Source organism: Leptonotus elevatus, chromosome 2 (assembly GCF_054856555.1).
Source record: "Leptonotus elevatus isolate MCC_2025b chromosome 2, RoL_Lele_1.0, whole genome shotgun sequence".
Lineage (NCBI taxonomy): Eukaryota > Metazoa > Chordata > Actinopteri > Syngnathiformes > Syngnathidae > Leptonotus > Leptonotus elevatus.
The window spans coordinates 23,828,473-23,855,564 of NC_141240.1; the positions used below are offsets into that span (position 1 = coordinate 23,828,473).

General features: G+C 40.3%; 2 protein-coding genes across 5 annotated transcripts in view; one reads left to right on the forward strand and one right to left on the reverse strand.

Annotated features, from left to right (window-relative positions):
- Positions 1–537: 537 nt before the first annotated feature.
- On the reverse strand, positions 538–8,489 carry lactbl1a (lactamase, beta-like 1a). Its single transcript, XM_086067243.1, has 8 exons — positions 8,458–8,489; positions 6,172–6,468; positions 5,935–6,080; positions 5,527–5,630; positions 5,305–5,462; positions 2,251–2,465; positions 1,898–2,003; positions 538–1,812 (listed from the first exon to the last, which is right to left on the reverse strand). Exons 3-8 carry the CDS (start codon positions 6,038–6,040, stop codon positions 834–836), a joined length of 1,668 nt encoding a protein of 555 aa, XP_085923369.1. The 5' UTR covers positions 6,041–6,080; positions 6,172–6,468; positions 8,458–8,489; the 3' UTR covers positions 538–833.
- vps13d (vacuolar protein sorting 13 homolog D) overlaps positions 7,614–27,092 on the forward strand; it is a 41,650-nt gene continuing 22,171 nt past the window's right edge. For 2 of the 4 annotated variants that reach the window (XM_086067233.1, XM_086067236.1), the window contains exons 1-32: positions 7,614–8,096; positions 8,691–8,868; positions 9,090–9,167; positions 9,385–9,575; positions 9,687–9,767; positions 10,417–10,533; positions 11,623–11,727; positions 12,645–12,815; positions 13,135–13,235; positions 13,353–13,521; positions 13,740–13,841; positions 13,970–14,162; positions 14,347–14,529; positions 14,987–15,117; positions 15,207–15,261; positions 15,361–15,543; positions 15,863–15,993; positions 16,077–16,209; positions 16,767–19,007; positions 19,075–19,223; positions 19,781–20,827; positions 21,224–21,314; positions 21,434–21,560; positions 21,643–21,823; positions 22,507–22,689; positions 24,164–24,302; positions 24,420–24,636; positions 25,098–25,269; positions 25,430–25,539; positions 25,860–26,084; positions 26,180–26,475; positions 26,761–26,894. In XM_086067233.1, the coding sequence (XP_085923359.1) occupies positions 8,772–8,868; positions 9,090–9,167; positions 9,385–9,575; positions 9,687–9,767; positions 10,417–10,533; positions 11,623–11,727; positions 12,645–12,815; positions 13,135–13,235; positions 13,353–13,521; positions 13,740–13,841; positions 13,970–14,162; positions 14,347–14,529; positions 14,987–15,117; positions 15,207–15,261; positions 15,361–15,543; positions 15,863–15,993; positions 16,077–16,209; positions 16,767–19,007; positions 19,075–19,223; positions 19,781–20,827; positions 21,224–21,314; positions 21,434–21,560; positions 21,643–21,823; positions 22,507–22,689; positions 24,164–24,302; positions 24,420–24,636; positions 25,098–25,269; positions 25,430–25,539; positions 25,860–26,084; positions 26,180–26,475; positions 26,761–26,894 (7,533 nt within the window). In that variant the 5' untranslated portion in view covers positions 7,614–8,096; positions 8,691–8,771. The remainder of the gene's footprint in view (positions 8,097–8,690; positions 8,869–9,089; positions 9,168–9,384; positions 9,576–9,686; positions 9,768–10,416; positions 10,534–11,622; positions 11,728–12,644; positions 12,816–13,134; positions 13,236–13,352; positions 13,522–13,739; positions 13,842–13,969; positions 14,163–14,346; positions 14,530–14,986; positions 15,118–15,206; positions 15,262–15,360; positions 15,544–15,862; positions 15,994–16,076; positions 16,210–16,766; positions 19,008–19,074; positions 19,224–19,780; positions 20,828–21,223; positions 21,315–21,433; positions 21,561–21,642; positions 21,824–22,506; positions 22,690–24,163; positions 24,303–24,419; positions 24,637–25,097; positions 25,270–25,429; positions 25,540–25,859; positions 26,085–26,179; positions 26,476–26,760; positions 26,895–27,092) is intronic. The other 2 variants (XM_086067234.1, XM_086067235.1) reach the window with 2 other exon arrangements.

Sequence of the window (27,092 nt, forward strand, 5' to 3'; positions counted from 1 at the left end):
GCAGGGGCAGATCTATTCTAGTGGCACACAGGGCTGCCGACTACCCCAAAATCTTCAAAAATTCGAAACAATATGGCCTCAAACCTTTCAACAGATTTTAGAAATAATATATAAACCAGCATCTACCGAAATTCAAACACAATCTGCTTCTTCCTCTGGTCGTTGAATCGGTGGAGGCGGATGTCTGTGGATCTCACTCGGCTTCATCTATCCTTCCTTCCTTTCCCCAGTATTTCCTTTGGTCTCTTGAGGTCTCCCTAATTTGTTGTAATTTAGACGTTTCTGGGGTTGGTGAAAGATTCTGGTTTATAACCCTGTGGGTAGTCTGGTCGGTGCTGGATTTCATTTTCTTTCTTTTCTTTGATCCTTCCTCGGGTCTCCTGACAACTTTACGACTCTAGCTGGATTTTGAAGTATTTGGTTTAGGTGAATGGTATGGGATTTTTTAACAGATTTTAGGTGAATTAATGAGCTCACGCACATGCACATACTCACGCACATACAAAAAAATATATATATATATAAATACATCATTGCTTGATTGATTTTGGCATGTTTATGAATGAATGAATAATACATTTGAATCAAAGAATTCCACAGCTTGCATTCTTCAATTTTTCTTTGGCCCTTGAAGGAAAAAGTTTGGGCACCCCTTGTTTCCCCTAAAACCAATAAATTACGGCCGTCCCCAGCAATTGATAAATGCTACAGAAAGTAGGAGTTGGGCGGGTGTTGATGTTCTTAACAATCACATTCATCATGCTTTTGCTTTGTGCTAAGCCACCTTGTAATGACAGCTAGGTGTTAGCGTATCACGCTAAAACATTCGTTTTTCATGTCGTAAAATATGGTTTGCTGGCTATCCTCATTACTTTGTAAGTGTTGAGTCCTGGGGAATCAAAACCCAGTGACACACCTTTTTTGTTGAAGAGGTAAAAGTTAAAGAGCTGTCTGTCTTGAGTCTCCAAGGAGACAGAGGCACTGTTGACCTTTAACTTACAAGGGTATGGGCTCTTGAACACCACTCTGAACACCCTTTCCTCAAGATACTGAAGGTGGATGGTTCGGTAGTTATCTGGGACATTGCTATCCACCTGTGGTCCAAACTGTTGCATGAACAGAGCCCCATCTGATCCTGCTTTAATCTCATAGAAAGTCATATTCCTATAAGTGAAAAAGCCTACATATGGAGCTGGGTCAGGCGGCGGTCTGGGCGTCAGTTCCGCATCTCTGAAAGCACCTTCCAATGCAAGGATGAGGTGGCCGTATATCTGCGTCACTAAATCCTGATCTGGGGGTCGTACTCCAGCCATCAGGACCGCCAATCCTAATTTGAGACGTGGCACCAGTGACAGAGAGGCTGCAAAGCCATCCAAGTCGCCATCCTTTCTTATGACATCGTAGCCCAGTTGCTGGTTGATCTCCCATGGCGTGCCAGTGTAGCTGGCAAAGTAGCCACTCTGGCATTGGAAAAGTGGGGCCAGCATAGTGTTCAGGGTGTCTTTTCTGAGGAGCGTCTTACTGTATGAGCCCAGGAGAGCCATCATGAGCTTTGCCATGTCAGCGGTTGCGGAGTACATCTGCCCCGCAGGTCGATACCAACCCAAGTCGTAGAGGGGAGCTGGCTGACCGTCACTATAGACGCCCACTGCCATCTGTCTCCGAATCGCAGGAGTCATGTCGAAACCGGTGTTCTTCATGTTGAGCCGATGCAAAATATTATGGGATACCCACTTTTCAAAGTCCATTCCAGTCACTTTCTCAGCCAGGACATTGGCCATTAGGGAAAAGGCAACATTGCTATAGTGGCATCTGCGGGTAAAGACATTAGTGTAAGAGGACAAGTTGGAGCCATAGAAATTAGAGATGAGAGAAACCACACAGGGAAAACCTTTACTTTGTTCCCGGGTCAGCAACAAGGACATCATCCTGTAACTCATGAAGGGCTGCTCGTGTGTCTCCGTTCCAAAGGAGATTAGTTGACCTTAATCTCCGAGGCAATCCTGTAAAACAATAAATTACATTACCAGAAGAACTAAATCTGTATCACTAATAACAAGCAAATTCATTCTCAATCCGACACTCAACTAGTATTTACTTTCCGCCTATTATTTGCCCAGTGTATGTGCTCCATTTTTATTTCAGCACCTTGGTTTTCTAATCTTGTTTTTATATATTTAACAACAACGGTGCATTTAACGCTCTTAAAACGCATCACTCACTAAGTAAGAGAAAGGTTGTTACTCTTACCAGAGAGGTGGCTGGCCATTCTACGTAAGGTAATGGCAGCTCTGTTGAAGTCCCTGACTGAAGTGGATGCCGCTTCTCTGTCTCTACCCAGTGGATTCTTGATGGTAAAGTTGTCTGTGTACTTCTCCACGGCGTCATCTAGTGAGTCCACAAGGCCATCCTCCCACAGCTTGAACAACATCAGGGCGGGAAATATCTTGGAAAGGCTTGCAATTCTGCAGATGTAAATGAATTTTGTAGAGAAGTTGCAAATGGGATGACAAAAAAGGCCGTTATATTTTGGTAAGGGTCCAGATAAAGTTGTGAAAAGTTGGGTTGAATGACTGAAGATTTTTGTACTCGACTATAATATGATGAAAGCTGAGTTGAAATTAACTCATTCACTGCCATTGACGGTTATAGACGTCAAAAATTCATTTGAACTATTTTTTTTATTAGTATAACATTTTTTCCCACTTTTGTTAACAAGAGTATGAAAACGTAGATTTTTTTATTGTACATTTAGAACAGATATAAAATGTTTAATTAATCGTGAGTTAACTCATGAAGTAATGTAATTAATTCCGATTTGAATTGCCCGACGCTCCTAATTTTTAATTGTTATTAATCGCATGACTTCAATAGTTAACTCACAATTAATCATAAATGTGATATCTGTTCTAAATGTACAATAAAAAATGGTTCTAGGTTTCCATACTCTTGTTAACTAAAGTGGAAAAAACTGTTAAATTAATAGAAATAGTTCAAATGAATTTTTGACGTCAATAGCCGTCAATGGCAGTGAATGAGTTAATAAATGACCTCGCTGATATTATTTTAGCACAATCTTTTTTTTTGCACCATGGACCGGTTTCATGTTAAGACATTCAACGGACTATCACTGAACAAAACAAATGGTTAAGAAACAGTTTAGCATGATGCTCAAAGCAGTTTTTCGCGTTCTCATCTTGAGTTGCATTGCAGTGTGTTTATAAAATGGGACATCTTTGCCAGGCTCCAAAAAATTAAGCATTTATCTGTTTCAATGTTTCTATTTCACTTATGCTATTACATTATTGGTCAGAACTTTTTGGTGACAAACATGGCGCTTCACTCCGCGCTACAGTCCTCATTTCTTGCTGCCAATCCTATGATCCCGCTGGTCTGAATATTCTAAGACTAGTGGCGATTGAAATAGTCTAAGCTACTGAGGCTTACCACTCTTTTCATCTACTACCATCTTATTTTTGTACTCTAACCCACGCAGACGTATGAGGGCTGTGTCACCTTAGACTTTTTCGCCGCTCCACAGAGCATTATAGCCAGATAATGAAAGTAGATGGGCGAGTTAAAAGTAGGGCCTGACCGATTAATCGGCCGCCGATTATTGCCCTTCAAACATCAGCCAAAACAATCAGCCGATTATTTTTCCCTTAACGTTATCGAAGAAAACTGAAGTTTACGATGCTGCGAAAGTACCCCGAATGCACCATTTTGTTTGCATCGCATTAGCAACTAGCAAGTGTGTAGAATATGTATTCTGGTTATTCTGTTGTCCCTAAGCGTCCTTTAAGCTGTTTAATGACATTCCAGTTGTAGTTAACTGTAAAACTAAACACACGACGCTAAGAATTACATCCAATGTATATTTAAAATACAAAACATTCTTTGTTTTAAAAACATCGCTAGCCTATCGCTAATTCTAAATGCGAAGGGAGGATCCCATTCAAATGCTAACAGGAAGTTAGCATCGACTTCGGGAGTGTTTGTCCTTCAAATGACGAATATTCACACACAAATTCTGTGGGAACACATACACAAAGGCACAGATTCTTCCCAATTGCAACGTTCTTTTGTACTCACTTTAAGTGTGTACACCACCGATGCATTAAATAAATTTTATGCATTAAATATGTATTTTTAAATAATCTGCAGATTAATCGTCAATCTGTATTTTTTTTTTGCCAAAAATCGGTATCGGCATTAGACTACAAAAATGCATATTGGTCGGGCCCAAGTTAAAAGTCCTTTGTAAATTGGCAGTTGGAAAACTATGGAGCCACAACACTGACAATAAGATTTGGTAATGAAAAAAAATTGTCATTGTGGAAAAAGCTGCATTAACATTGAAACAAGTATTGGCATTGTAAAAGGTTGTAATGAAAAATAAAATACAGACATAAAAAAATACTATTTTCTTTAACATTTTTTTTTTGTATTATGATGTATTTTTCAATGTGGATACAAGTTCACCAGGAAATCCTAAACCACCTGTAAATGTTTTTTCTACATATAACCTCGTGGTGTCTGTGTTAATGTTTCTGTAGTAAACCAGTTAGCACGTTAGCTAAATTAGCATGACATGATGCATAAAGTAATTTCAAGCATGGTGGTTTTAACGCCACAAGTAACATATATAACCACATATAACCATGTGGCAAGTAACATAATAATATTTAACCACATATAACCTTGTGGCTTACAGGCGGTTTAGGAGTTCCTGGTGAACTTGTATCCATGAGTATTGCCTTTAGCCAACAGAGGGGGCGCTCTCCTCTCCTGAAAAGCTGGAAGGCGTTTTCGTGCTCAAAGCCCCGCCCCCAACCACAACCCCGCCCCCACGTTAAAACATTGCCAATAAGTTGAAACTGAAAAAAGAGAAGTGAAACTTTTTTTACGTCTGTATTTTATTTTTCAATACAACCTTTTACAATGCCAATACTTGTTTCAATGTCAATGCAGTTTTTTCCAGAATGACAATTTTTTTTTTCCAATACCAAATCTTATTGTCGGTGTTGTGGCCCCATATAAAACAAGATGCCAAAAACACATGATGATTGATTTCATGATTATCAATTAGTGTACTTCAAGATTTAAATGTCAATGTGGAGTAGTCGATTTATTAACTTACTGGTTGACCTCCGGGCGCACAGAGGGACTTATTTTCAGTTTCCGACAATATGGCGTGATAGATAGATAGAGATAGAGATAGAGATAGAGAGAGAGAGAGAGAGAGAGAGAGAGAGACAGACAGACAGACAGACAGACAGACACTTCCCGTGCATGTGACCTTACCTGTATATTGTGTACTCATTGGGTACAGGTGATGTTGGGTCACTAATGTTCTTTTTGCCAAAATTACCAATCCATAGAACAGAGTCATTTAAAACCAAAATGGCAGATATTGCTGGAAGTTTGGTCCTGTCAACACTGGTCCTTAAGAGTATATCAACCTGGTAGGAAAAGCAAAAATAATAAAGATTACATCCAGAATACGAAAGAAAGAAAATACCTTACCTTCTCTAGAGCCACTCGTAGAGATACGATGGGATGTTTGAGGGGCACAGGCTCGGGATAACGTGGGCACATCTCTTCAGTTGCCGATTCTTTTATAAACACTTCTGGAGAAACATGAGAAATTAGTTTTAGTTTGTCAGTTTCCACAGACACACACCACATACCACAGTGAATGAAAACACACGAAACGTTTAACTTTGACAATTATATAATTTCTCTCCCCCAAAGTTGGGATAGGCTCCATCTGTGACACCAAACAGGATAACCAATAGACATTTATGGATAAATAAAATAAAATTAAACAGAAAATATGATTTTGTTTTTTTAAACTCCGAATTTTATAATCCTGTACTTGTGTTATCCTACTACAACTCTTGCAAATTAGTAAACAGACCATTGAAACTTTACCTGTCTTCAACTTTGGTATCCTGTATTGCCATATGAAGCAGACAGTCATAACCACAGAGAGCAGGAAGAAGACAACCATGCCCAACATGGTCCATTTCACCTTCATCTTGCTTATTGAAGCTTGATGGGGCAAACTAAAGGACAATCTAGGGATTGAGAGTAAATGCTGGTTAAAAAAATGCTTAGTTACATTAGGTAGGACATTTGACTTTCAAAATCAGAAAATATAAAGCTTACCATTGGAGGGAAAAGCAGGCCCCATTTGTAATCATCTTAGTGGTTTTGTTTGATATTTTTTCCAGCAGAAAAAAATCCCCATTGTAGCTCCTGCAAGGTCCATGAGGTGAATCCTGCAGGCTTGCGTTGAAAGCCAATGCTGATTCTGTTCCTTAGTTGTACCTTTTTACACAACCTCTACCTCCATGTACTTAATCTTGACGGCGATCCCCTAATGGTCATTACAACTCTCCACTGACATCATAATCTGCAAGGAGGCCACCACACTGCCAAATCTCTGAAGTGGACTAGGGCCTACTGGGTAAGAAGGATAGGTCAGTGCTCAATGTATGCGCATTGTCAGTTATTACGTCCGGAAATATACTTAAGCATCCAGCAAAATGATATAGAAAACTGTTTTAACCCAGCATTAGTGAACAGCAGCAAAATCATTTGGTTGTTGACAAATTCAATCCAGAACCAATAATCTTGACCTCAGGTGGCGCAAGCCTTTTGGAGTCAATAGCAAAGTCAGTCATGCTCGTGTGCTGAAATACTGTAAAACAACAACTAGAATGGCACTCGAGTGCCACTGCCAGTGGCCGAGTGAAAGAGTATCAGGAGTGGAGTGGAAAACTGAGCACTGCAGGACAAAGCGCCAACTGTCATGTTCAGTGAGTTTTTTTTTAACTACATCACCATCTGCTGGATTGTTTACAGCAGTGACTCTCAAACCTCATAAGTCAAGTACACTGTAACCTAAACAATTAAAATAAAGTAAGCTCTACAAGTACCAACATCACTGCCACCAAGTACACTGTAACCTTAAAAAATAAAAATAAAATTAGCTCTCCAAAGTGCCACCATCATTGCCAACATTAAAACACAGTGAAGGCAGTGTAACACACAGAGACTGACAACCATTTGCACTGACTAACAGTCATAATGTCCTGGTTGGGAACTAAACCCATACTGCTTGCACCGAAGTCACTTCACCATTAGTGATATTATTAATCTTCATTTATGTGAAGAAACTGGAGGGGGGGGGGGGGGGGGGGGTGCTGTCCCATCACTGGTGTGCTACTTTTAGAACAGGTCCTACCCTAATGTACCCTACTCGTGCGGTCTTTGGGGTTCGGTGGGCATCGGTGAGTCCTGGGTATTCATTTAGCCTATTTATTATCCGTAATATGTATATATATATATATATATATATATATATATATATATATATATATATATATATATATATTTTATTTTTTATTTTTATTTTATTCTTGTTGAGGCTCCCTCTGAAATGCTTCTAACCACTTTATCCAGTTGAAATCCACTTGCAAACACAGTAGCGACCTGTCTCTGCTACGCATAATTTTATGTTGTAAAATAGTCAGTGACACGCCAACATAATAGAAGACGACGACGCCGACGAAGAAGAGGGTTTGTTTTGGTCACGTGACAGGAAGTACAAGTTGGAAGTCCAATGGTTATAAAATCGTGCGACACAAATCGCAAATAATCTGATCTGTGTTTATTTTGTCTAGAATAACCTTGTTTTCCATGAAAACGTGTCAGCTTTATAGCGTTTTGTGCTTTATTTTGCTTCCCTAATTGTTGGTTGATTTGAGGGTGGACACAATTTTCTTAAGCTAGTTTTAGCTTGATGGTTAGCTTAGGCGTGTGGACTACAACCTTGCCCTTTCCACTGCCACCTTGGCTTTGGAGTTGCCTGCTATCTCTGTACGTTTGGTTGGTCTGGCTTTATTTTAATCTGCCCCGTTTTCACTCCTGTTTGTCTTCATGGCGTGTTATTTTTAAAACGCTATCTGTCACTTCAGTCCTTGTGTGCGAGCGACAACTGTCACCTCCTTGACAGTGGCATTCCCCATCATGGACCCGGCGAAGGAGTGATTGATAAAAATAAAGAAGAGCAACAAATGCCTTTGACGGTGAGTTAGTAACACCATTTTGATTAACTTCAGTACTTGTTAACAATGGAAGCTGTAAGCAGAACATCTAACTTGAGACTTCTGTTACTCGTTTACTATGTTTTCGGTTTCTTCGACTTGTTTCAAAGTTACAAAATTACGGACGCCAGTACAAAATTACGGACGTCCTTAATGTTTTCACTTGGCTGAATACGTCGATTAAATATATACAATGTTCATTTGTACGATGTATAAATGATCCCTTCAAGGTATAAACATTTATGAGTGAATTTGAAGATGGTGCAACTTTCCTCCCAACACTCCAAAGACCCATCCATCCATCCAAAATTGATGAGAAGAGGTTGCGATGGCAAGAAGTTACCTTAACGTTCACATATGACGCAGCAGAAAAGTGGTTTACTTGCAATAAAACAACAAATTCACTTCTAAATGTGTTTTTGGTGGGAGAGGGGAGGGTTTGGAGGGAAACCCTCAAACCACATACTGTGGTGTATTTTCTTCTGCTACAGTACTTTATTATCATGAAAGATTTTTAATCAAATGTCAATCATATTTGACAGTGATGTCATATAAAATGTTCTTTCTGTTTGTCAGACTTCTTGTGTCTTCCCCCTGAGAGCTGTCCTTTGGTCTACATCTATATTTTGGAGCGTAGAGGATCCCTGAACCAACAGGATGTTGGAAGGCCTTGTCGCCTGGGTGCTTAACACATATTTAGGAAAATATGTCAGCAATTTAAATACAGATCAACTCTCCATAGCACTGCTCAAAGGTAATAAATATGTACTGCTTTAGTCACATTGTTTTACAATGCTCTTGTAAGTTGTTTTCATGAGAATGGTTAATAGTACTTGTGTGTGTAAATTGACCATGACTGTATCTGCACATACAGTGTGTGTTATCCCTTTTGTTTATGTTTGAATTAGTATAATGTAATATAAAGCGAGGCAATGTTGAGACAGATCTATATGACCCTTAATTCTTGCTTTTCAGGTGCAGTTGAGTTGGAGAACCTACCTTTGAGGAAAGATGCCCTCAAAGAGTTTGATCTTCCCTTTGAGGTTAAAACAGGTGAGGCTTTCATTTATAGTGTTTTCCTTTGAGTTACTTATAAAGATTCCATGAGATGTTGATGTAATAGTTTACTACAGAAAATATCTGTAGATAAAGAAAACTACATTGAATTTCCAAACATACTTTTTGTTGGCATCTCCAACAGCGCCAACAGTGAAATGTTGATAATATATGTAATTTATATTTCCGTTTCTATGATCCTTCTTGTCTCCAGGCTTCATTGGAAAGATTACGCTTCAGATCCCATTCTACCGGCCTCACAGTGACCCTTGGGTCATCTCCATGTCCCAGCTCAACCTCATCATTGGTCCTGCCCATTTGCTGGAGTATGATGACGAGAAGGAGAAAGAGGAACAGAGGGAGCGCAAGAAAAATCTCCTCAAAACTCTTGAAGAAAAATTCAAAGTAAGTTTATTGTGATTATTGTTTGTATTTTTTTCCTCCAACCCTGTGTTATCTTTGGAAAACATTGAGAAGTGATGTATCTACTGCATATATTTCCTGTTCTTCCTTCAGAGTGAGTGTGAACAAAAGGGAGAGTCTTACTGGTACTCAGTCACTGCATCAGTGGTTACAAGAATTGTGGAAAACATTGAGGTACAGTAAACCAGTACAATATTAAACTCAAGTACTTTAGATTGTGTTATATTACATATACTGCATTTGTTTGACTTTTCTTATTAAAAGAGCCGTGAGTTTTGTCATAGATATTCACTGCAGGAAATGTCAGTGTTTGATGAGTGGTAGCAGTATAAAAACAAAAAGGGATTTAATGGTTGTAGTACCACTCTATTACTTGTAATACTGGTCGGTACTTGCTGTTTACAGTGGTACCTCAGAGGAAATTATACAGTGAGAGCTTTCAGATTTTCTTCACCATGTTTCAGAACAGTTTTTATTTGTTTCACCATGTGGTCAGTTTGAAAACTTTGTACGCGATTGTCCGACCAAAGTTGTGTCATCTGCACCCGAAACAAAGCGAGATTGAAGTGTAGTCACTCAGGAGTCAAGCATGTAAACAAAAGTTGGAGAGTGAGACAGAGCACATCACTGAAGAGTGTCCGTATACAGTGCAAGGGTGCGCAATGTATTTTATCCAGTCCTGCAGCCAAATACAAAGATGTTCCAGTTTCTAAATGATCTACTGAGGTGATAGTGTTAAAGACTGTACTAAAGATTATAAACAATAAATGGTTTTGCATCATAGGCCAACTCTGATTTTCTGATTTCTGATTCATTTGTTTAGCTGAACATCCAAGATGTGCACCTGAGATTTGAGGATGACACTTGCAATCCAGAGAAGCCCTTCTCCTTTGGAGTATGCGTCAACAATATTTCAGCTCAGAATCCCTCCAAAGATACGGCAAGTAGTGTTTGACTTCAAAGCTTGCTATCCATACATCTTAGTTTGTTGCATTTTCTATCCCGCTTGTCCTCATAATCACTTTCACGGTGCGCCTATGGACAACTTAGAAGCCTGTTTTTGGAATGCAGGAGGAAACCTATGCACCTGAAAACAATGCACGCACCAGGGCGATCTTGCTTCCCTTACAACGTTAATTAAATAACCAATAGGCAGCTGTGTATCGGAAACATGATAAACACCCAACGGTTTGTCTTATTATTACACATTTTCAGATTTTCAGTTTTTCAACAGAATTAAAACCGATTAGAACAATAATTGCATTGCACTTGACTGTAGTGCAGTGTATGAAAGGGAGGTTACTATCTCTAGATTGTAAATTTAAATATTTGAAAATATTAGATTTATATTATTAGACAGTGAACCCCGTTTATTGCGTGAGACCCACACACATTAGGTGAAAATTGCGATATAGAAAGTGAATAAAAACGTTTTAAATAGTTTTACCCCTCTCACATACACTCATTTCAGATCATTAAAACACACTCAAATCACATTGTAAAAAGTATTTAAGTGCCAAACTGCAAGTATCCGGGGATAACATGCAAACTCTATGCAGGAAGTCCAGAGCTCAGATTTGAACCCATAGCGTTTGAACTGTGAGGTGAATGTGCTAACCAGTTGTCCACCGTGTTGCCCGTTGATAGATTTTTTCCAGTATATTGATTGTTACATTATCACTGCGTTGCGATATTGCCAGCAAAATGTTGTGCTATTGTATCTGATTTATTCCTGCACCTCGTCTGCAATATTTTCCAGTATGGACTCTTACCTAAAAATTGAAATGTTTCAGTTTGTGCAATGTGCCTTTGTTGAGTATCACATACTTGTGTGGCACGAACTACTCAAGGTAAATTCCTTGTATGTTTTTACATAGTTACGTAAAGATGATTTAGATTCTGATTGATAATGGCATGTTCATGTTGTTCTGCAGTTTCTCTACTGGACGTACTGGTTTATTTTACAAAAGGCTTTGTGTCCATATTTGCAAAAGTGCGTTTAAAAGTAATGCATTTCCCCTTTCCATAGGCATGGACTCCATTTCGACAGAAGCAGCTAGAGATCGAAGATTTCAGAGTCTACTGGGATACAGAATGTGAAATGCTGGCGAAACTCCCGGTGAATCAGATCCAGGTCAGTTTTCACACGTTTAAACACACAGCTTGTGTATACTGCACTGATTTCATTTGAATTCACAATCCTGTCATGGGAGGTGTTGGTATTGCAGTTGGTTAAAAATGTCCAACTGTTGGCTTTGCTTGGCACCATGCCAGAGATTAACCTTTAGTCACTAAGCAGCTTTACACTGTCTCGTATCTGTTTGGGGTTCTGGGATCTGTGTTTGTCCTTTGTCTTATTCTGCATTTAACCACGCAGAGAAGAGAAAACGTAGTTTTTAAGTTTTCACTATTCTATATTAATAGAAATATAACCAACCAATATCTGCATTTGCTCTGGCTAAATTGTTTCTTGTATCATTTAACCCCCTTTTGAAACATTCTGGAAATCCATATTATTGGTTAAATACAGACAGGCAGGCAGGAAAGGAAATCTCCATTTGAGCATCTTGCACGTAGCAGAGGTATTAATCAAGCACAGTGCACAAATACTGAGTTTATAGTTTATATAATTTATTTATCTGTGTTTGAGTCTGTCACTATTGTGTTGAGTTGAAACTCGACAGACCAATTTAACTTGTAAGCCCGTATCTCACAGCGGCGCAGGCTTCCGAGTGTGTGTGCATGTAGCGAGCGGTGATTTGAAAGCGGTCCGACTGTAAACGTTACAGAAGTAATTGGTACCCGGAGCCCGGAATGCCATTTGGCTCAATGCGAAGGAGTTTTTTTGTTGTTGTTGCTGGCTCGAAAGTGCGGCGGCTCGGATTCAGGAGTAGCGGCCTGCCGCCGCTAACTTAATAGAAACGGAAACGCTGAACTATGCTACTTTTTTCATGTTGATTGTGAAAATGGTACTTTGAGGTGGTACTCGTGTCCCCACTTACAGAATACGCTTTTTTTTCACCTGATAATCTTTGTGTTGGGAATGTGCAGGAAGCTATGACCCAATGTATGAAGACGTGGGCGCACCAGTATATATTTGAACCAGTGTGTGCCTCCGTATTGCTCCGAAGAAATGCCTCAAAGGAGCCTCTGAGGTTCCGACATACCCCACGGATTCAAGGCCACGTTCAGCTAGAGACCATGTCCCTGCGCTTATCTCAGGTCTGTATAATTACATGACCTTGGTGTGTGTGCTTCATTTGCTTTACTTGAACATCTCTAAAAACTCTCACTTTTCACAGTCTTTGAACTTTCAATTTTATAGTGCTATAAATATGAATATAAACAAAAAATGCTGAGGTTATGGAATGAAATATTCACTTTGTGGAATGCTACAAGTATATGTCAGTAAATATTTGACGTCTGAAAGTCTTGATACTGTATATACAGGATGTCGGACTCGGGACATTAAGTTGAGACTTTAAACCACTGATTTAGTTTAGTTGTATTTATTTGTGGGGTTGACTATGTTTCCTCTCAGGTTCAATACCAGCAAGTGATGGCATTCCTCAAAGAACTATACCGACGGGAAAGGGAAATGCTTTACCGAAAATGGAGACCCAACTGCTCCGTCTCCGGAAAGTAAGACTTAGAGGCTCAGTACTGAATCTCAGTGTTGGAAAGGCTTGGCACCAAATCAGCTATGCAAATATATAGTACATTCTGAAATGTGTTTACACATGTAACGTTTTCTCGTAGCTGCAGACAATGGTGGTTGTTTGCCATCGAGGCAAACCTTAGTGAGATCAGGGAACAGCGGCGTCGGGGAAGTTGGACCTTTGCACTCCAGCGGGCACGGGATGCCCAGACTTATACCAGCCTGTACTTCAGAAAACTCAAAGGAGTCCCTTTAAGCCCTCAAGAAGAGGTACTATACTTAAATGTCTGATTACACATTTAGTGTTTTACTGTAACTCCTGAAGAGAATATAGGAGAGTACAAAAGTTAATTACTTGTTGGGCATGTGTTTAATATGTACATCAGCAACTGTTATTGGAACTGGTACTTTAAAAAAGTGTTTATACTGTATGTGACATGGCCTTTGCGCTTTTGTATTTTGTGTACGTACTTGGTTTTGTTAATTAGATTGAGATTGATAGAGTAGAAGAGGAGCAGACTTTGGAAGAGCTACAGAGTCTCAGGGAAATTGTCCATGACTGGTTTCGAAAACAGGAAGAGATTGTTGAGGTAAGATGATATCACTGACAGAAAAACAATCACAAATGTAATATAATTTACTTGTCCCCCCCATTTTTTCCACTCAAACCTTTTCTTCTCATAGTTTAAGTAGAGGATATTTTTTTTTCCTCACACAGAATGTACGAGAGACGAGCAATGACCCCCAGACCTGTTCACCCACTACATCCATCCCCAAGAGTGAGAGCTCTGGTATGATCCAATACCTGCAGTCTTGGTTTCCGGGCTGGGGTGGCTGGTATGGAGATTCTCTGGACCCAGACATGGGCCCTGAGGTGCTCCTCCCCAGCCCTTCTTCCTGGGATATTCTGGGTGAGATGATTACACTTTTTGTACCTGTCAATATGGTTATCTGCACCAATAAAGGAAATGGTTACGGTCATCCATGGAGAAAGAGGGTGACGAGAAATATGCATCTATAGTGCTGCCCCATCACGCATAGAACTGATTGCAAACCGAACTTGACTGCTGATCCCAATGTAATTTTTTTCTCCAGCAGAAACAGATGACTTGTTTGACCCACTGGAGGATTCCCACACTCTGAACACGTTTACCAGGCGAGATTACCTGTTTGCTCAGCTGGAGTTTGTACTAGAGAAAGGTGGAATTACACTCTTTCATCAAGACACTAAAGACAAGATACCACACGAAAGTGGAGTCATCCAGCTCGAGGTTTCCGGTAAGAGAAAAATTTGAACATAAAGACACTACACCAATCATTCTGTTCAGGGTTTTGTGCTGACTTCACCATTCAATCATAAAGTAATTGGGAATTGGGCCATCGAGTGGTGATTGCTCCTCTGCCATCTTTATGGATATCAACTATGTGAACCAGATTGTAATGAATTTTCCTTTTTCTTCTGGCCAATTTAATTCTGATCTTTTTATGTGTGACTACTACACGTGTTTTGAATTATCTCTCTCCAAGACCTCTCTGTATGTGAAGGTGTTTTAGATTGTCATTGTTGCTGATTTGTGGAACACCTCCAAAGTGTTAGAGACTTTTTCTTTTCCCAACAAAAGAATTGTCCTCTAGCTAAAGCCTATAATTGTCTTCAATTCATAATATGCTCAAGCACACACGCACCCAATTAATTACTCTGGTACCTCTATGTGCTGTCATGACTCTTCCACAGAGGTGAAGGTGGTTGTGGAGTCTTTGCCTCGCTCAGAATCTTCTCTACTGTCTGTAAAGCTGGGTGGTTTGTTCCTCAGAGACTTGACCACCCATGGCACCGTCTTCCCTGTACTTGTATCTCCAAAAACGGTAAATGATAGCTCCTGAAGGAATCTTGGCAGTACACAATCTGGGTGGATGTCAATCTGTTTAGTGTATTACATGATTATGTCTTACAGGACAAGGTCATCATTGCTGTTAACCAGACATCTGGGCAGCCCGGCAGCAATCCAGGTAAAGCCTCTTCTCAATATTCTGTGGAGTAATGTGTGTTAATGTTGTTTATTTTATTATGCTGTGAGTTCAATGTTTTTGTTTTTGTTTGCTTGCCAGGGAGTTCAAGTGCAGAGAGCGTTTCATCGCCAGTGTTTGAAATGCTTTATGAGCGTAACCCTGTGAGGTCGAAGTTTGAAAGACGACTGGAAGTGAACACGAGCCCACTGAACATCATCTACAACCCACAAGCAATCAAAAAAGTGACCGAATTCTTCTACAAAGGACGAGTTCATTCCTCTGGTAAGTCAGTGCTATCCACATTTCACAGTCTATACTCTTTTATGGTTACTTAAGTAAAGGAGTTGAATCAGTACAATACATCTACTTTTACCAGAGTCTTTTTTTTTATTTTACACAAGAGAAAAGTGTGAGTGCTTTTGCCACCTGTGCTTGAAAAATGATGTATTTATTTGTGCTTCTTGCACCACTGCAGATGTCAGTCACAGCCAGCGGCATTCCATTTAATTTGTAAAAATTATGTATATACTAACACAAACAAACACAACTTCAATTATTTGAACTGTTGTGAATTTTGTGACAATCCGCTTTTTCTTCTTAGGTTTTGGCTATCAATCAGAGTTGGAGCTGAAAGTGGCAGAGGCTGCCAGGAGGCAGTATGACAAGTTAAAAAGGCAGACAAAGGCAGAAATCCGACAAACTATTGATCAGCTGCTTGTTGGAGAATTTATTGTAAGTCAAACTCACTGCTTAAGGATGGGACTCAAAAGGCAAATACATTATTTTAAATACATTCTTTTTTGTTGTCTGTGTAGGAAAACAGTAAGCGTTGGACTATGAAACTAGACATCTGCGCACCACAGGTCATTTTCCCTGATGACTTCCAGTCATGCGATCCAATGTTGGTTATTGTTGATTTGGGTAGGATTTTGCTTACCAACTGTCAAGGTAAATCACTAATCCATTTATGTCACTGTTAAAGGGGAAGTCAACCTTAAAAAAATTCTTGACAATAATATGTTATATGTGACCTCACTAGTCTAAACATTCTGATTACTTTTACATTTGTGGAACATGAGTTATGCAGCAAAATCCAGCTATTTTTACCCATCTCAGGGGGCGGCCATTTTGCCACTTGCTGTCGACTGAAGATGACATCACAGTTGACAACGACCATTTACAGCTAACCTGTTTTCTGAAGCTGAGCTGTGATTGGTTGTTACCCGAGACCTGAGCAACTATGATGTCATTTTCACTCGACAGCAAGTGGCAAAATGGCCGCCTTCTGATATTGATAAAAAAAAGGCTGGATTTTGCTGCTTAACTCATATTCCACCAACGCAATATTAACCAAAATTCTGTGTTTAGACTAGTGGGGCTGCAAAGAACATATCCTTGTCAATATATTTTTTTGGGGTTGACTTCCCTTTTAAACAAGCTTTAAGTACTTATTCTTATTTACGTTTCTAAATAATTTCATTTTCATATCTATATGTTCTTTGAAGATGACTCTAAAGACTGCAAAACTATGCAACCTGAAAGGGAAGACCTGAGTGATGAGGAGTACCAAACCCCCCTGGCCACTCCACCAGAGTCCCCACCTGAGCTTGACATACCCATGAAAGACTGGCTAAAATGTCCTGAACTTCCCAGCCTCCGATCATCTGAAAGTACAAAAGCCTATAGTAGAAAGCTATACGAAAGATACTCGTTGTCTTTTAAGGATCTGCAGATCATGGTTGGTCGCTACAAAGACAATTGGAAAAACCTTCAAGAGAGCGAAGTAGGGCCGACTCACGTGGTGGAGAAATTTAATGTGTTGTTGCAACTGGAGCAGAGATTGCGCTACACGTCAGATCCCCAGCTCCCAGGGGCCGTGCTCTCAGGAACCCTGCCTGATCTGAAGGTCCATATCAACCTTGAGAAGATGACAGCTTTGAGGAGTTGTCTGGCTAGGCTAAACAGTCCAGCTGGGAATGAAGATGAAGGCCAAGATAAGGTGTCAAAGTCTCCCGACCCTCTTACTCTACGCCATGAGAAAATCTTTCAAAGAGAGGACAGCTCCTGGAAGATCCAAGGTTCAGCCAAGAATTTGACGCAAAGCGTCATGACTTTAGAGCAACACACAAGGGAAGTCCTGGTGGAATCCCGTCTTCTGTTGGCTGAATTCAAAATAAACTATATGCAGCTTGGTGTGGAGAGCGATGGCCGGTACATATCTGTTCTCAAGGTATTTGGCACAAATGCCCATTTTGTTAAGCGTCCTTACGATGCAGAAGTCTCTCTCACTGTCCACGGTCTTCTTCTTGTGGACACCCTACAAACCTTTGGCTCAGACTTCGACCTTCTAGTGTCGTCTCATAAAAATCTCAGTTTTGATATCCCCACTGGCAGTCTTCAAGAGAGCCAGCCATCTTCTCCGATGTCATATGAGAGCAGATCTTCAGAGCAGCAGAGTCATCACACTGAGTCATGTTTGCGCACCGATAGAATAACTGCCCTCAGTTCCTTTCTCAAGGATCAAGAGGCTCTCATTAAACTTGAGTACCAGTTTGTGAGCTCAGACTGCCCTTCCATGCACCTGGACAGCTCCCTTCAGGTGATAAGCATGCAGGTCAATAACTTGGACATTATTCTAAACCCTGAAACCATGGTGGAACTTCTTAAATTCCTTCAGAAATCTTTCCCCAAGGAAGAAAACACTTTGACATCATCATTGCAGCAACCTGCAACGCAAGCCTACACTGAGGAAGAAGATGGAACTTTTCAGTCAACTTATGACCAGAACAAGCAACTGACTGTAGAGATTCATCGACTTAACCTCCTCCTCCTTCGGACTGTGTCCACGGGCACTGTCTTGGGTGCTGAGAAAAAAGGTTTAAAGATTGCAACTGCCAGCATCACCGGCACCAAGGTTAATGTTTCCTTAGGCAGTCGAATGGACATCAATGGGTCACTTGGTGCCATTCATTTGGTAGACTTGACCCAAGAAGGAGGCCGAAGCCAGTTTGTAGTAAGCATTGGCAATGCCGAAGACTCCTCAACTGATGAAGTTCTAACTTTGCTTGCTGACAAAGAACTTTCCCCTTCAGAAGCTTTGAATTTCCGCCTTCTTGAGAATTCCCAAGGGGACTGCTCTTTAAATCTGCATATGGCATCTTTGCATTACAACCACTCGGCAAAGTTTTTGATGGAACTGAGCCTTTCTGCCAATGAGGTAGAGGACAATTTCCGCTCAATGTTAAAAAGTGCTGCGACCAAAGTGTCAACAGTTCTTGCCACAAAGACCGCAGAGTACAGTGGTATGTTTTCACTGTTTGAGACTCCCTCGCGAAGAAGTCGAACACAAAGTTGGTCTTATCCATTGGAGGATGAAGAGGACATTCTCATGGAGGAACCTGAACCCGCATTAGACACATTCTTTGTAAAGTTGACCCTAAATATAAACATTGAATCGCCAGTAGTGTCCATTCCTCGCAAACCTGGACACCCTGAACTGCTCGTAGGGCACTTGGGTAGTATAACTATCCAGAATTTTATCACTGGCCAACATTCTGAGGGGGAGAGACTCCAAGTGTTTGTCAAGGACATTCGGTTATACTCGCTCAACACGAGTCCTTTGGTTTTGAAGAAGATGCAAAGAGGAGGAAAAAGTGGCAGCATTTCACCGTCCCATAACAGAAACAGTTATGATGAACCGCAGTTCACACGTCATGACTTCTTTGAATACCTCAGCCAAGGAAAAGGTAACAATAGTAATATTAAAACTTTCTTAGTAATCTTACTAATTGTCAAACATTTTTTGTTCCTCAGCCTTCCATATATTGAAAGACACCACCATACAGTTTACCCTGGAGAAGTCCGCCATTGATGATGATATATATACTTTTCTCACCTCCAAAGAGCCATGCAAGAGCACAGCGTTGCTGAAGGTCGAAGGAAAATTTGTGAAACCTGTTCAGGTATACAATTCAGTGTTTTTTCCAGCGTTTCATAAGATCGGCGGGCCGCCAGAAATTGCTCCCCAAAATTAGAAATTTGCTCCTCAAAATTTGAAATTTGCTCCTCAAATGAAGTCATTGATATGCAAAACTTCTCCAGTATTACCACAAATAAAAACATAATTCCGAGCCTTGTGCGCACTTACTCCCTCCGTCAACAAACGACAAATTGTAATCACTGGATGTCGGTCGGTCAGTCCGCGGTAATGACTCATTGTAATAAACGATAAACATGAATCAATCATTAATGTAATATGAAATGTCACTGTATGGAGACAAATTAGGGAATAAATAATGTATGAACTAAGCGTCATCCAATTTGATTATTGGTATTATTAGAGGAAAATTTATTGTGAATGGATTGTCTCATACTGTCAAATGTCAATTAATGTGAATTGACTGCATTGATTTTAAGTTTTACGAGAATACTGAATAATAATGAAACATCCATCATCCATCATCCATTATCTGAACTGCTTATCCTATCCTATCCTTTATATTTCACTCTTTGCTTGTAGGTGTTCCTTTGCAAGGCTGTGTATGAGCAGGTCCTCCAGACGCTGGATAATTTATTTCTCATCGAAGAGCAACATGTCACGCCAAGTCAACCACCCACACCCCCGCCACCAACTCCTTCGTCCACCAGACCTCACCGCTTTCCCGATCCCCATGGAGGACTCTTTGCAAAGGATCCACCCTACATCAGTTTACCACACTCACTGCTCTCCTCTCCTTTGCCGCTACAGTCTCAAAAGCCAAGTCCTCACGCTCCTGCATTTACTCAGCTGAAAGTAACTCTTCATGTAGCGGAATTGCAGGTCCAGCTAAGTGCTGACCTTACCCAAGGCTCCCAAGGCTTAATCAGTCTCCAGTTCCGTGACCTGGAGGGAGACTTCACTAAAGAGCATCCACATTTATTAGAAGTCCAGCTAATTCTGCGTTCAGTGCTCATGGAGGATCTTCTGGAGCAAAATCCTGAGCATAAGCATCTTATGGTGTCCCGTGGAGCGCCAAAGCCTTTGACAATGCCAAAAGAGTACCTCTCTCATAGCTGTCCATCTGCATCCAACGCCCAATACCCAGATATGCCTCGCTCTCTTCCTTCCCACATGGAAGAGGCCCAAAATGTCTTCCAACTCTACCAAAGGCATGCCGGGACTCCTACAGCAAGTCATCGCAAATCAAAGAAGGATCCAGACTGTCCCAGCACTCCACCGCCCTCCCCTACGCATCCTGCATCCTCCCCTCAACCGACCTCCGAATTTGATGAGTCATTAGTCCACATCAACGTGTTGCTAGTTGACCAGAACCACCCGGAGTTCAAAAGCCGTTATGGCAGCGTAGGACGAAGCATCGATATCGACTTTAACTGCTTGGATGTATTAATCACGTTGCAGACCTGGGTGGTCATCCTGGATTTCTTTGGAATTGGCTCCACAGCCAATAATCATGCAATGAAGGTGCCTCCTAGTTCCCCTCAGTGTGTGCCAGGACATCCACTCTATGGGTCAGACATCATTGAGGAGGACCCGAACGAGGTTGTCAACACCAAATTGGACCTTAAGGTATGTCCATAGAAGTCATTCATGTATATTGGAATGAACTTAGAAAGAATGTGAGATAAAAGGGAGGAGTAGAGGGATAATAAATCTCGGCAGTCGGATTAATCCTCTTATCAAAATGTTTGTTTTCCAAGAATTTTACAGTTGTCTATATTTTCATCTTTTGAATGAGTCTCAATTGGATCAACTTTTCTTTTTTTTCTTTTTAAATCACTCACTGTCATTGCCGGTATTTGTTGATGTAGTTTTAAACACATCCTCATCTCAAAATATGAGGAAATGTGCACACTTACTTTCGTTTTCTATTTTTATTTTGCTTCCCACAAAGGGATTGTGTTAATGCTGCTATGGACTGATGCCCAATTCGCTTGACTCAATTGTTTGTATTTTAATTTGCAGGTTCATTCCTTGTCTGTTGTATTGAACAAAGAAGGCAACGAACTTGCAAGGGCCAGTGTCATAAAATTATCTGCGCATCTGGAAATGTTGGGTATGAAAAACTTTTTAAAATCCATGTTGCAGACATGAACACATATTTATAACGGAAAGTCTCACAATCCTATTGTAGTGGGTTGATTTTTATTTTATGTTTTATTCCCTGCATTTTAGAGAGCAACCTGGTATTGACAGGCAGTTTGGGAAGTTTGTCCCTCAGTGATTTGACCCCACATGGCGATCTCTATCGGGAACGTTTCACCACACGTGGAGGGGATGCTCTCATATTCAATATCCACAGGTACATATCACAATTTCATTGTACAGTCCTTTCATTCTTGTTAGTATTGTAAAATGTTGGTTACCATTGTATTCCGTTTCAGATATGGTGTGCCGGATCCTTACCTGGAGCGCGAATATGACATCAAGGTTTCTCTACTGATGGCCTCAGTGCAGTATGTCCACACTCAGCGCTTCCAGGCTGAGGTGGTGGCCTTCATCCAACACTTCACACAGTTGCAGGATGTGCTTGGCAGGCAAAGAGCTGCGATGGAAGGCCAAGCTGTAAGTAGGACTTGCAGAGAACTCCATCCCAGGAGCGATAGACATAAATTCATGTACCCATCCATTTTCTACCACCTTGTTATTTTTTATTTATTTTTTATTAAAATATTTATTTTAAACATGTAAGCAAAATAGCATACACATGAAATCGTATCATGGTCTATATCAAAATTTGAAAACAGCAAACAAAAAGCATAATCATACTTTTTTTGTTCAGGATCATGGGTGAGCTACATGCTATACTAGCTGACTTTGGGCGATAGGTGGGGTACAACCTAGACTGGTCGCCAGTCAACCACAGGACCCTTATAGACAAACAAGCATTCACACTCACAATTCAATCTATGAGCAATTTAGACTCTTTACTGAATTTAGCTGGCATGTTTTTGAAATGTGGGAGGAAAACAAGAGTAATCCGAGTAAACCCAAACAAGCATGGGGAGAACAGAAGAACATCAAACAGAAATGTCCAAGACAAGATTTCAGAAAAAAATTAATAAAAATCCTCGACTGTGAAGCAGGTGTGCTAATATTTTAATCCATTGGAAATACAGTATATGCAAACCAGTTTCATAATAGATCACTTTTAGACGCACAGCAATCCCTCATATCAAGCATTGGATAACTGTGGGTTGCGGGAAAAGATTGAAAATCCTTAACATTCTGTCTTGTATCTCTTGCAGATACGGGATCGTCCTCAACGAGCATCCAGGGTCCTGCTAGATATCGAAGCTGGCGCCCCAGTCATCATCATCCCAGAAAGCTCAACTTCAAAAAGGGTCATTGTAGCAAATCTTGGCCAGCTGAGGCTGCAGAACTGCTTCTTACCTGCTGGGGCCCATGGCACGTTCTCGGCCCGAGACAAGGTAGAGAAACTGACCATGGCACATGCCTTTTTCCCCTCGCTGGTGAGTCACAGTCCTCAATCATTGATCCAAGCATTATCTCCAATTCTAACTCCAGACTAACACCTATCATATTTTTGTTTTAATGCTGGACTCACCAAAACGAAACTGAAACCAACCACTTGGAAACACTCTTCAGTCTTTTTTGCTAATAAGTTATTTGGGGCTAAGGATAAGGGGAAAGTTGGCTCAAGTCTTATTACAGACTTGGGAATTGAGACTAGTTGCTGGAGCAGTGCTGTTTCACTTTCCAAGTACAGTATTGCTTCATTTCCCTTGAGCAAACCCCTAACTGTTCGAATGACCTTTTTTGGTGCAACCTGCTCACCCTGACATCTTTCTTTTGTGCATCTTGCTGGTTCATGTGTGTGTGTTTGAAACGTGTTGAGTGTAGCATGAACGCAAAATGTCCACTCTCAGGGGACTAATAAAGATTATTTTCTTTTAGAAAAGAAGAAATGATCAATACCAGAAATAACCTTTAAACCAAGTTGTAATATCAGAAATGTTTTCCCAAATTGTGAGGGTTGTATTATTGATTAGAGAGAAGGGTGTCTTACACATTGTGGGGGTTCCAAGTTTAGTCATTTTTGTGCAGTAGTTTATTCAAAAGGGCTCTGTGGGATCATAATAATTTGAATTAAAGAATGTGAAAATACACTAGAGTGCTATAAACTATAGCCGAAGGTTCTCTGGGAACTGCTATCTTACATAGGTACTGGGGTCCTGCAGGTTGAAAGGTCGCAGAAACTCTTCAACAGGCTCTCCAAGATTATTCTCCAGCAGCCCTCGAATCAACTGGTAGTGTTCTGGATCTAGAGAGCACTGTACTGATGACAGGCTGCCGTAGACTGTCATATCTGGAACTGCATGGCTGAGCTCACTTAAAATATCTTTTTTTTAACAACAGACAAAAGCACATTTAGTACTGACACTAACAATTAAAACAGTTCAAGTTTTACTGTTGCTTTCCTTAGGAGTGAGCACTTACAGTATATTCCGGGCACTTCAAGGTACTATTTCCAGTACTGTAACTGGGTCACCACGGGTAGTAAACCACTTCTGGATGCTCAGTAGTCGAGCAGGTTTGTCATAGCAATATTATTGTTGTTTTACATTTGCGTGTTTCAAGTTCCAGTAAGAGAACATAATGCAACATTGTGATGCTGTCATCAAAGCCCAGACATACGGAATACAACAGCAAAATATTATAAAAATGTAATTTGCAGTACCAAGTACTGTATCATTCCTTTCGTATCATTCGTTTGTGCAACATTCTTGGTGGATTATTTTTATTTTTATCATGCAGCTGAAAAAGTTTCCAATAGCTATGATGGGATCAGGATTTTGCCTGCTTCACTAAGTTATTTTCACAACCACATAACCCCGTTTTCACGCTAAATGACTGTTTTTCTGTTGTTTTCTCTTGCAAAAGGAGCCCACACAAAATGCAGCAGCATGGTCTTATGAGCAAAAATGGCATCAAACTTCTCCCAGCGGTGTCAACTCCTGGACTAATGGCAACGCACAGCCTGAAAAAGTTCAGGAGGGGGTTAGTAGCCCTATCGCTTCAGGTAAGCATCCCGATTAGTTTGGAAGAAAGCACTTTTATTTATTTAGTTTTGGCTTGATTGCCATTCTTGGGGCATTACTATAAACGCGACAAAACCTCTAATATTTTTTGTCTTCAGAAACCCACGTGTGTCTTTTGGATTGCATTGCTCTGGACCTGCAGCAGATGGATATTTTTGCTGCAGAGCGTCTGCCCTGCCCAACATGTGACAGAGGCTGTAATGCCTCTGAAATCTCAGATGTTATTTTCCCATCCTACTGCATACGTCGGATAGGAGGAAACCTGTTGAAAGACTGCTGCCGCCTCCAGCTTAAAGTGGAACGTAACCTGGATAGGTGATTTCCTAATTCGTTTCCCTTAGTATTTTTTGTTTATTAAAATTAATGTTATTGCTATTCTTGTAACACTTGGTAATAATGTACAAACATTTTTCCATATGTGGGTGTTTATTGGTTTTGTTCAATTGATTTTGATTTGTTGGTATGACTATCATGACCAAAGTATTTGAATGATTGGAATCGTCCAGTTTTTAAGAATATCACATACATCTTTACCCGAAGATCTAGAGTTGCAAAGCTGAATCTGATTTTTTTTCAGTTTACTGATTTTTGAGTGCTGTAATGCTGATGCTGCAATGTGTTTTGGGATGATAACATTTCAGTGTTGCAAGGTTTTTCATAATGTTCACAGATTGTAAAATGATGCCCCTGGTTTGCTTAGCAAAGCAATAATTAAAAATGCAACCAAATACTGAACAGTAACTAATGGTTTTATACCTGTCACTTGATATTTTAAGTGAGCTCAGCCATGCAGTTCCAGATATGACAGTCTACGGCAGCCTGTCATCAGTACAGTGCTCTCTAGATCCAGAACACTATCAGTTGATTCGAGGGCTGCTGGAGAATAATCTTGGAGAGCCTGTTGAAGAGTTTCTGCGACCTTTCAACCTGCAGGACCCCAGTACCTATGTAAGATAGCAGACACACACCCACAAACTCAAGAATTAAGGTCTGGATAAGTATTTGTTATTTTTGCACATAATAACTGTTATCTTATGTAAATGCATAATAGAAGCAGAAAAAAGGGGCAAGAGACAAGGCGGGAACTAATCACAGAATTTCTCCTCAGACGGTGTTAAGTGGAGATGTCTTCGCCAACTTGTCAATCTTGGTTGATATGATGGATGTCAGTCTGGAGTTCATGGACAGCAGTAAATCGCACAAACGCTCACTAGCAAGGTTTGTCTTTACAGTGCTATTATTGTCCATTTTGAATTATTGACCTATTAAATTTTTCAGATTTGTTGTATTGTTAGCACACATTTAAATTTTTTAGAAATACTGAATTCATTTGTTTATTTAAACATTATTTTTCCAGGTAGCGATTGAGAATCCATTCTCTTGGGTTGGCTGCAAACAGCAGAGTAAAACAAAGAGTCTTAAAAAGCATTTTAAAAAATCAATTTAACTAAATAAATATTTAGTCAACTTTTCTTTCTTTTTTTTTTATTAATAACTTTTTTTTTAATACCATCTTTCCTTTGTTTTTTTTGCCTCAGGTTTAACTTCATGAAATCCAAGCTGCTTTTTGAGAAGTTCTCCAATGGCTCCAAATCAGTCAATCTGGTATCTCATTCGCTGCTTGCTTATGACACTCGGTGCACTGAGCAGCCCAAGAGCTCAGGTGTACCTGACTTGACCAGGCACAATGTATTTGACTGCATTCTCCAGCCTTCTAAAACTGGCACAAACCAGGCTTCACTACAACTGGAACTGCATTACAGGTAGACTACATGGGAGGAATTTTCTCCTAAATAGAAATCCGAATTGAAGCGACTTTTTGGGTGTCTAACATATAATGTTCTCCAATTTGTTACAGATCAACACGAGACTCGTCCTGTTTCACAGTTGTCCTGAACAACCTCAGGGTCTTTCTCATCTTTGACTGGCTCTGGCTTGTGCAGGAATTCCTGCGGTTGCCGGTAAAAAAGACTTCAGGAGGTGCTGAGAATCTTCAGTGTCCAAGTAATGTCAGCACTGACTTCGAAGCAAACACTAATTCCACCACCACTGGGGCTGTCATACCAAAGAGAGTCAAGAGTGGTGTGGTCACCAAGAGGTCCACTGTGCCCGTTACCAACAATCGCTGCCTCGAGGTTAAGGTCAATGTTACAGGTCAGTCATTGACATGGTGCATTGGTAGGTGACCTGTTGTCGCAAAATTGATGTGTGAAACCAAAGCTAATTTATCAAGCCCTAACCGTGCACATTTTTGTCAAGTATTTGATAAAGATAATCAGATGAATGGGAAGGATGAAAAATGAAGCCTTAAACTGCATTTCAGCATAATACAAATTCATGATCCCAGTGATATGAACATACTGTATTACGGACATCAAATTGTGCTAGAATGGACAGCCTACATAGTCAATAATTTTTCAAAATTCTTTCTGTCTTCAGGCACTGAATTTGTCATCGTAGAGGACTCGAGCTGCCTTGATACAAACGCCATCATTCTTAAAGGCACCACAGTTCTCACGTACAAACCCCGCCTGTTGGACAGGCCCTTCTCTGGAAGCCTTGCCGGCATAGAGGTAATCTCACTTTCTAGTATCTGAAAAAATGTGTACAACATTAAGTGCTCCAGGATGTCTGAATTCTTTTGTGCTACCGATCCGTTAGTAAAGAAAAAAGAAAAGATAACCGATCACCGATTCGATCAGGAGATGGAGTAAGATTAAAGAAAATGAATATCATGGAAAAGTTCATTTATTTCTATAATTCCATTCAAA

What these genes read in the sequence shown, in the direction of transcription:
- lactbl1a (XM_086067243.1), bottom strand. Translation starts at nt 6,040, where the DNA reads ATGAAGGTGAAATGGACCATGTTGGGCATGGTTGTCTTCTTCCTGCTC. An exon ending in AATGAGTACACAATATACAG is followed by an intron (nt 2,466 to 5,304) that starts GTAAGGTCACAT and finishes TTACATCTGCAG; the next exon opens with AATTGCAAGCCTTTCCAAGA. An exon ending in GTTGCTGACCCGGGAACAAA is followed by an intron (nt 1,813 to 1,897) that starts GTAAAGGTTTTC and finishes CTTTACCCGCAG; the next exon opens with ATGCCACTATAGCAATGTTG.